Genomic DNA, 10,700 nt, shown 5'->3' on the forward strand with positions numbered 1-10,700 from the left:
TTTTTTAAACGTGTGAAACGATTAAAAATATTTTATAATAAATATCAGAAAAAATATATAATAAAGGTTATTCTAACCCAAGTTCTCATTTAAATTACTCCCTAATCATTACTAAACACAACTAACTAGTGATAGAAAAGAAAGATGATGAGATTATTGCAATATTGGAATGATATACTCTCTTTATTAAAAAATATAAAATATTTTTTAAGAATTAAATGTTAAAAAATATATGACATTTTTAATCTTTTCAAGTGTAATTATTATTTTTTTAAAAGTATTCTTTTTAAATAAATAAACTTATAATTATTTTAGGATAAAATATTTTTTTAAATATGAATAAATATGAAAAGATATAAAAATCAACTACTTTATTAAAAATAAAATTTAATTAAAAATATATTATATTTTTAAATGAAAAAAATATAACTTTTTTTTATAGCTTGTAGTATAATAAGAAATAAGAAATTAATTAAATATTTGCACTGCGACCATAGTACCAGCACTTTTCAAACCAGAGTGCCTTGCATTGTTATGGCATCGTTGTGGGCCCAACATGTTTGTCTTGGACAAGTAAGGAGAGAATCCAGATGTTTCAGTTCTAAGTTATTTAGACAGTTTTGAGAATATTTAATACCTATTTTTACTTCGCATTAAATTGACGATTTTTTGTTTTGCATGGCATAAGATCTTAAAATTTATCATATTTTACATATCAAATTGTGTTGTATCGGACACATATTCATGTCTGTGCTAACATATATTTGAGACTTTAAAATGATTTTGTATCTTCAATTATCCACCATTTTTTTTTTGTTGAATATGTAAGTTTCAATTTCCACTTGGAATAAAAAAATATTCGCAAGAAGCAAGGGAGGGAAACAAAATAATATTCAAAATGCAACACCATTCTCTCAGGTGTATATACTATATACATATCATTGCTCGCATTTATATAATAAAAAGCCTACTTATATTAAGCAAAACATGCATGCTATGAATTAATAATGGGGGAATTGTACCGTACACAACAACGGTTAATTAATTTTTTCACGTATTTTCAATGTTGCCTCACATCTTCCTTTTTTTTTTTTTATGTATTAGTTAAACAAAGACAACCTGCAAAGATAAAAAAACACTCTTGTTAAATTTTGACAAGATGCCAAACATAAACAAGCTTTATCTCACCATGAAATTACACAAATTACACAATATCATTGTGTTCTATCAATATCCAAGAAGTCATATATTTACATAAATTACACAATATCATTGTATTCTATCAATAATCAAAAAACCATAAGTATACATCTACATAAAATGTATGATATCATTATGTTCTATCAACAATCAAGAAACCATAGATATACCTAACTATGGAATGTATGTGCACGCTTTCCTGATCACTACTATTTTTTGCATTCATTAGCAAGTTTCACATTAGTTTGATGCATAATAGATTAAGAATTGGGATTTTATCTTCAAGTAGATCTAACGTATAGGTGGAGAGAGAGATTATTTTAGTAAACCATTTTTTTACTATTTTTTTCCTCCATTTTCATAATCATAATCATTCATCAAATTTATCGCTAAAATATATTCACTCAATGCAGTGACGTCAATGATTATGATTGATTAGAAAAGTGGAGAGAAAAGGATGATAAGGAAATGGGGTTCTGTGTTCAAGAGTGAGACCCACCAAATTCTCTCTCTACATGTTCCCTCTTTCACCTGAAGATGTTCATATCATTTGGGGCGGAAAAAACCCAAAGAAACAGAAACTAGATTATGATCAGAACTTCATTCTTGAAAAATCCATATTCCACGTGTCAAAAATTAAATACACTAAGGAAAGAAAAGTGTGGACTGTGGAGCTTATATAATACAAGCCCTAGAAAAAAAACTTTTTAGTTCGAACTGTTTACCGTCAATCGTAGACACTCCGTTTTTTTATTATAAACTATCACACGTCTCCTTTTTTTTATAAGCAAAATTATAAATTTTAAGAAATATTTATCATACTTTTCCCATATTACTCCTTATAAAGTCAATATTTATTTTGACAAGACATTTGTTTTATTAATAAGACTAATTTAGTTTTACTTTGTTAATTTCTGACATAATTATTATACTTAACCAACTTTTTAAAACTGTATAAGTTGGTTATTTTTCTCCTATATTTGAAAACAGGAGGAGTATATATATACATATATATATATATATATATTTATATATAACTTGCATGAATGTGAATTCTTAATTATTCTCCCTGTTAATTGTTGACCCTCAGGATGTGTTTTAAGAAAACAAGTAATCACGTAATCTCATGTCTGTCAATAATCAGCTATCTCAAGAGAATTGAATAAATTCTTGCATTTTCTTGACATGCTTGTTCATGAGAAAACTCAAATGAACAGTTAAGTTTGTTACATACTAACCCCAATCTGAGAGAGGTGTCTGAACTATCATCCTCATGAAGAGGATCAGATGTGCTGCCGATAATTGCTGACTCAGATGACTGACCTTGTTTTTGTCCAACTTTCGTCACCTAAACACAAATTTTCCATCTTCAGATTCTTGCCACCAATCTGAAACAATTAATGTTAATTAATTGGACCGGCTGGTTCAACTGGTGAACCTCATGCCTTGGTCCAATCTGAAAATTCTTTCAAAACCGGACTCAAACAGGTCAAAAATTGGTGAAAACTAATTTTTCCTTTAACATACATATATTATGAATTAATATGTATATAAAATGTAATGGACGTTGCATTGTTCGTAATTAAGGAGCTTTGAACAGTGAAGCATCTAACTAATATAAGGCAAAGATGTAATTGCACTTAAAGCATATTAACTATCATTCATTAAGAACCATAAATTAAAGTGGATTAATATTACACAATAACTAGGACCAGAAAGAGGTTCAAAGAACTTATAAAGCATGTTAATTTAATGATGAATGGTTTGACCTTGAATCAGTTATGGTCTAATCGATGAAGCTTGGATTAGGGACTTAATCGTTTTAACACTGATTTATTATGCAAATAATTCAAAACACGGATCACCTGTTTCAATCTCTGATTCTCCTCCATCAGCTGGATTCCCTGCACGGACAAGGAAGCATTCTCAGAGAAGCTAAGTACTAATTGTCCTATACATCTCTGTGAATGAGATGGCCTGGCAGACTAGTTCTTCACTGACTACAATTTACTGTAAATCATTTCTCTCTTTCTCCCCTCTATGGCTCTATCTTGCTCACTCTCTTCATTAATATTTAAGGAGCGAATAATTGAGATGCATATGCACAAGGAAAATTAATCATTTGACTCCTACAGTTTTGATTGATTTAGTTACAACTCAATCATTAAAGTTTAACAAAGTTCAATTTAGTCTCAGATGTTTCAGCCATTTAATAATTTGGTCCCTATACTTTCAAAAAATATCAAGCTCTTCAAGGATTAAGTTGTAACTGAAGCATTAAGTGTAGGGATCAACAAATTAAATGATTAAAACTTGAGAAACTGAGTTGTATTGAATTAAATTTCAAAAATTGAGTTGCAATTGATTCAAAATTACAAGGTAAATGATTAATTTTCCATATTTAAGTTGTTTAGTTCTCAAATATTAGAAATATCAATCCATAGAAGTTTTAGAACAAACAATATGATATTTATTCTTTATGAATAAAATATTATTTTTTTAGGATTAATTAACCAAGTAATTGAGACATATCTTTTAAAGGCATAAAACTATTAGATTTTTCCTCAATTACATAAATATCAAATTCTCTATCTTAATCTTGTCCCTTATTATTAACCTTCAAGATAATTTCCAATAATTTAGCACTGCTACTCAGTTAGGTTTAATCTTTCCTCCGCAGAGGCAGGCCATCATATATATGAAAACATTTCATGGATATAGAGTTTTTTGTCCCTTTTTTGGCATGACATCAACTAAATATAATTATTTCTCCTGTACATTATTGTCATTTTCTTTTCAAACATCAAACAATAACAAAAATATACATCAGCCTTCACTAATTAGGTTTGGAATGTATTTCACCTTTCTCTTGAGCGCATTGATCTCTTTCATAATTATTTCTTCCTGTAAAACCACCAAGTACCGTATGTTGTGAAGATTAGTAACTTTAACTTCTATAAAGTAATTTTAAATGCAAAAAACTTTGAAATGCAAGAATTAATCCAGATAAGAAATTTCAATAATTACAAATGGAACGGCTCAAAAACAAAATGAGGGTTCAATCACTTATAATATCAAGGTTAAAAAAAAGCAAAAAGCTTCAAAGTTATTACTTAATGCTATTGCTTCATATGTTATTTAATTTCAAACTCTTTCATAATTGACATGATGAGCTTTTGAGCTCTTGAGATCAACATGTCGTTTGAAGAACTTGTTTAAGGACATATAGCAATATTTTGATTTATGAAAGTGTAAAAATCTATTTGCCATATCACTTCAAAATTTCTTTGGTGCTCTTTCCTTAGGATACATGCAAACAGGAATGTAGTACATGCCCGCGGATCCCTTCATTATAATTATAAATGTGAAGGATACATTCCAATTGGACTTGACAATATTCAAATCTAATCTATCAGATGATTCGAATTAGATGTATCCCTGTGAGATCAGATCCGAATTTGTAGTGCAGCAAGGGGCAAAGTGCAAACCTTAGCTTTGACAACACGGCTCAAACCTTTTTCTAATTGTTCTTCAAGCTTCTGTAATTCATTCGTGTTCAATCCTTCAAGCTCTTCGCCCTTCAACTTCCTTTCAATTATTATAAGGTATAGCCCTCCCCTCAGTAATATATGATATTATAAATCTATCATATGGAAGGCACAAAATAAAAGCTTCACAATTATAATATTGTACATTTACAAAAATTTATATACCTCAGTTCCTGAACCTTATTGGCTTCTTCCATGCTGAGCATGCTGAAGGTTTCCTTTTCATACTATGCATAAAATTCCCAAGAGATTTCCATAAGTTCAGTACTAATGAATTTCAGGTTAAGCAAAGTGAATGATGTAATTCTGTAGAAACACAATCTTTTATCGTTATTTTATTATACATTGGAATGGCATCTATTGAAGGAAAAATGATAGAAAATCGTTTAAGATGGTTTAAACATACTCACAAAAGAACATAAGAGGCACTAACGAGAAGAGTGGAATGAATAATCTCGAATCCAACAAAAAAGGGTAAATGAAGATCAAAGAGAATACTTATAGAAGATATTGATCGAAACCTCTTAGTTAATGATATTCATAAAAGTTTGGTTGATGATAAAATACAAAAGCATCATACAATTCATGTAGCCAACCACACCTAATGGAATAAGATTTGTCTTCATTGTTGTTGAACTTAAAGCTTTTTTCTTTTTATAGGGTCAAACCAGGCACGGCCTATAAAAAATCCTATCCATGTATCAAACCAAGATTAGGTCCTTTGAAAGTCACATCTTAGGAATTATTTTTATTTACATAATTGAGCATTGCACTGAAAAAATAATAGATGATTAGAAGTGAATTTTCATTTCACTATAGCTAAGTTAGCAGCTTATGCATCTTATCGAATTCCCAATACTTCATTATTATTGCTACTCCTTTATAAATTAAATAATCGTATTACTTGGAAAAGAGAAAATCTAGGTAATTAAACAAATAATCAAGAAACTTGAGAAGCTATAAGTTTTGTGAAATCCTAGAGAACAGAACCAACGTACTAGCCAGGACAATTCGATAGAAACAATTTATATATCTATTTATATTATAAAAGCTCTTATATGCTGCACCGTGAAGGGTGACTTATTTTTTAGGCTAAATGTAATGCATGACATCGCACTCGTTTACATTATTTAAAGCAGTAAACAGAGCGAAAATATTGAGAAAAAAATATAATTAAAAACAATTATGCAGAATGATCTTACCAAAATGGATGAATGGTATAATCTTTCAATTTCTGAGTGCTGATTGTGCCTTTCGATAACCTGCTGCACACTATTAAGAACCGAAAACACAGCGTGTTCATGAAATCTTACACCTACCAGTATACTGTTAGTATTTAAGGTTCTTCAGGAGAATAACACAGTATAACACACGCCCGCACACGCACATATTATCCAGCCGCTTGAATCATTCTATTTTCATTAAGTTCCGGCATAAGCACAATCATTTCAAATTCAAGCTTCTTTAAACTCTGCAGCGATAGCCATATTGAACAATTTTGCGTGACTAAAATTAAATGAGCAGCAAAAATAAAAGTTGTACGTTAAAAGCAGTAATTATGCAATCAAATGCAAGCCTCAGCAATGCAACCAAAATTATATATATATATATATATAATATAAAGTATTCAATCCGACTTCATGTTAAAGATTAATCATCTTAAAATGATGTAGAGAATGGCAACTCTTTAAACCAGTAATGCGGAGAAATGATGTAAATACCTTGCATTAATTGCGTCTTTAATTCATGATATAATGGTGGAAATATTCTAGTTTTTTTTTTGGGGGTTCTCAGTGAAAAGAGGGGGGAAAAAGACCCAAACACTACCCTATATAGTGACTTACGTTTTGATCAAAATATCTCCAGACACAAAATCATTCACGATTACAATTATGCTATGTTTGGATACATATAGATTTGGATTTGAATTTGAGCCAAATCCATTATTTGAATAATTAAAAATATATGGATTTGGATCCAAATCCAAGTTCTACCTTAATTTCTTTATAATTTAAAATTTTTTCTAAACCCCTATTATTTTAAATCATAACTCAATCTCTTTTGTAATTTAACCCAAATCCATTAAGATTTGATCTACTTACCAACGATAATTGGATCAAACCGCTGAAGTTGACAAAAACAAGCTGCCACCGTTGACTGGAACTAGACAATCGACTTTCATTGGGACCAAATTGACGACGACGACAAGGACCAAACGGCCGACTTCCACCTTAACCAGACCAATGACAACCACTCAAACCGGACGGTCGACTTCCACGGAGATCAGACTGACGGCAATGACGGTCGACTTCCATCTAGATTGAATCGACGGCAACCATCAAGATTGGACAACCGACTTCAATCGAGACCAAATTGATGGCGACGATGAGGACCCGACGACTAACTTCTACCAGGACTAGACCGTTGGCCACGACGAGGACCCAACAGCCGACTTCCATATAGTCCAATCTCAATGGATGTCAACCGTCCGATTTTGGTGGAAGTTGGTTGTTCTATCCCGGTTGTCCTTGTCGGTTTGGTCACGTTGGACATTGTTGGTCCGATCTAGGCTATCGTCGTCAGTATGGTCCCATTGAAAGTCAGCCGTTAGGTCCCAATCACCGTCGTCGATCCAATCTCTGTGGAAGTTAGCCATCAGATCTAAGTAGAAGGCGGCCATATGGTCCCCGTGGTAGCCGACGGTCCGGTCCAAGTAAAAGTCGGCAATCCAATCCTCATGATTGCTGTTGGTTCGATCCCAATGGAAGGCCACTATGCTATTAGCATCATCGCCATTAGTCCAGTCTGGTGGAAGTCCAGCCTCCGATCTGAGTCGTTGCCGGTGCTATAGTCCCAATCAGCTTTTACTGTCTAATCTCGATGGAAATTAGCCATTTGAACCATCAACTTTAACCAGTCTTCCAAGTTTCTTTGAAATTTAAGTATAGAACTTAAAATTTGAAATTTTACCTTAAATCCAAACAAAGGATTTAATATTATAATTTAAAATTTCATATATCATCCAAACAAAAAATTTAGAATTTATAAATTTTAAATGAGATTTTAAATTTAAATTCTTAACTTAAATCCACCCATCCAAACACAACCTTAACGGATTTAAGATGAGTAAAAAGGATAACAAGAAAGAGTTTCCTTAATCTATGAGTTTCCAGTGTTTCTAATCAATTTAATCATGGTAATTTTCAAAGCTTGTCTGCAGAAATGAAGACTACCGTATCCAAGAACAAAAGCTTCAAAATTCAGTGTATTGAATCGGACTATTATAACTCTTCGACGGGAAAATTAATAGATCTCCTATATATAATTCAAAGGGGCGTTTTAACTTTGATATCATCAACAAAGATTTGGGATAATTTTCCAAATCTCACAAAGTAGTTTCAGAATTTTGCTTCCCTTCTTAAATATTTTGAACTTCACTTACTTTTACAACCGGGGTAGATTTCATCCCAAGCAAGTTTCAGTACTTATGCATGTGTGGGCATGACAAATGTCTCAACTACTCATGCAAATATAGAAATTTAAAGTTCACAAATTTACTGTGATGTCAGAGCTTACTATATCAATGCGTTGAGTGTAATGCCATTATTATATCTAAATGAACATCCAGAAAGAGCTTTCTCTTCTGAAAACTAATCATGTTTGTGAATCAGATATTACCCTAAGCACCATCTTTTTCTCAAGCAAGCTCAACACTAAACAATTCTATTTCTTAAATGGTCAAAAGGTCTCATTCAAAATAAAGCATCCTTTTGTCCAGTGGCTTTTATACTTGCATTACTCTATAATATATGACAACGAAGATACATACAGACAGGCATGTTGGACATGAATTAACTATAACATACATGACACCACGTTGGCTTTATCTTTGCAGTTAGATATCAAAACAATAAATGAATAGTTTGTAAAGTGACTTTCCTCTGTTATGATGAAAGAGAGAGACATATATATTGGATTATGCCAGAACCTTAGGTTCAGAGTTTTGAAAATATATTTCTCAAGTCTGTGTTATTCATAGAGTCAAGGTTACAATTAATCAACAGAACTGAATAGGGAGGGTTCTCATAACAAGCAAGTCAGCCAAGATGATGACGATGATTATAAAAATTTCTAAAAAGAAAGAGCTACAAATTAAATCCATCATGAGGATTGCAAACAGTGTTTTACAGAAATAAACGCTGATGAGATTCTCTAGCAAGCACGTTCGTAGTAAATCTCCTGTTAGTCTAGATTAATGAGCCTAAAATAAAAATTAAAATAATAAGCACAAGTACACGATCTGCGAATGTTCAGATACGTATGAAAATTAAACAAATAGTTACCTGGAAAAAAGCATTCAACTGTACATCATTAAGGTGAGGAAAAGGAAACTAAAAGAAGAGAGAAGGAGAGACCTTGAGCTACCATATTCAAAGAGCTTGCCAGTAGCAGAAAAGACTATGAGAGCAATCTCAGCATCACAGAGAGTAGCAAGTTCATGAGCCTTCTTGAATAGCCCTCTTCTTCTCTTTGAAAACGTTACTTGCCTCGCTGTTATGTTATCGATCTTCTTTATTTCTATCTTCTGCCTTGTCATTTCCTTATTAAGCAAAAATAGACCCAAAAATCAGGAAAAGAATTCAGACTCTCAAGGAAAAATAAAAAATTACCAAATATTTTGTGACAAAAAAAGGAATATTAGTGTCCAATCAGTAAAAGGAAATGCAGTGGATCATAACTCTCTCCCAAATAGAAGTAGAAAATCAATATCTCAGATCCATTAAGCAATACAGAAAACTAATCTTAGAAAAGAAGTGAGGAGAAACCTTGAAGAACACAGAGGACTTTCAATCAGAAAGAGCTGATGAATCTTACTGTGAAACACCAGAGAGTTCAGAACTAAACAAGAAGAAAAAGAATAAGAAGAAAAGGGTTGGGAAAGAGAAAGAGAATGGGAATATTACAGGAAAAGAAAATTAAAGGAGGAAATTAGTTGTCTAAAAGAGGAAATGCAAGATTGCAAGAAAAAGGATGATGCTTACCGGCCAAGAATCAGGAATCAACCCTAGCTGAAAAGTAAGCCTAGGTAAGGGTGTGATGAAGATGAACCCCACCTAAGCGAACAAACAGAGAGAGAGAGAGAGAGAGGAGGCATGTGGACATGTGGTGTGGGAGGGGTAGGAACCGAACTTTTTACTGAAAGAAGGATAATTGCTCGTTATGGGGCGGCAACTTTTTTCGTTTCATTTCCTTTTGTGGCTTTTGGACTTAATAGTGAGAGATAGTGGCAAATGCACTCCGCCCGACGCAACAGTGCAAACACCATCCAATGAATTGCTCGGGGAGATGTAAAACCCAACTTATATATAAAAACAAGTTAAGTTCGGTTATTAAGAGTATTTATAAGGTCAGTTTGGTTTAATTTTGAGTAAAAATCTAACTAATTGATTTACTATAGTTTGAAATCTATTTGGTTTTTTTATCTAATCAGTTTGTTTTGATTTTTGATCTAGCTGCTGGTTTGATTTTGTTTACATTTAGATTAAACTTAAACTTTTTATACAATATTTTTTATAATTATCAATATATATTCATGTTCACGTTGATAATTATAAACTATTAATTACTGTTCACAATGAAAAAAACTATTGAACACAAAAGAATATTTTTTAACAATTAACTAGCATATATAACCATTAAAAATTAATATATTATCTTTAGACAACTTGATTATAAAATTAAAAATTATCAAAAAAATTGTAGATAACATTTAGCTAATTGTAACATATTTTTACCAATGATTTGGAAATAATCAAACTTGGGAAAGGAAAAAAAACTTATGCAAATTTATTAAAATACATATAATAAATATAATTAAAATTGGTTTCGTTTAGTTTAAGTTTTCAGAAATAAAAAACTAAATCAATTGATTTTGCCCAAAAAAAAAACAAA

At 31.5% G+C, this 10,700-nt stretch overlaps 1 protein-coding gene across 4 annotated transcripts; it reads right to left on the reverse strand.

The window, feature by feature from the left end:
• Positions 1 to 890: 890 nt before the first annotated feature.
• On the reverse strand, positions 891 to 9,914 carry LOC129285973 (MADS-box protein JOINTLESS-like). 4 transcript variants are annotated; one of them, XR_008587442.1, is made up of 9 exons: positions 9,791 to 9,914; positions 9,164 to 9,348; positions 5,951 to 6,020; positions 4,914 to 4,975; positions 4,689 to 4,788; positions 4,063 to 4,104; positions 3,066 to 3,104; positions 2,439 to 2,588; positions 891 to 1,119 (listed from the first exon to the last, which is right to left on the reverse strand). XR_008587442.1 is itself a non-coding variant. In XM_054921991.1 (9 exons), the coding sequence occupies exons 2-9, from the start codon at positions 9,343 to 9,345 to the stop codon at positions 1,101 to 1,103; spliced, it is 624 nt and encodes a 207-aa protein (XP_054777966.1). In that variant the 5' UTR covers positions 9,346 to 9,348; positions 9,791 to 9,914; the 3' UTR covers positions 891 to 1,100. The 4 variants fall into 4 exon arrangements, 3 of the variants coding, with proteins under 3 accessions (XP_054777966.1, XP_054777964.1, XP_054777965.1); XM_054921991.1 differs by having other exon boundaries at positions 2,439 to 2,548; XM_054921989.1 differs by lacking the exon at positions 891 to 1,119 and having other exon boundaries at positions 2,323 to 2,548.
• Between the last annotated feature and the right edge of the window lie 786 nt (positions 9,915 to 10,700).

This window comes from Prosopis cineraria, unplaced genomic scaffold (genome assembly GCF_029017545.1).
Source record: "Prosopis cineraria cultivar Desert tree isolate PC_DT_omini unplaced genomic scaffold, ASM2901754v1 PC11, whole genome shotgun sequence".
Classification (NCBI taxonomy): domain Eukaryota; kingdom Viridiplantae; phylum Streptophyta; class Magnoliopsida; order Fabales; family Fabaceae; genus Prosopis; species Prosopis cineraria.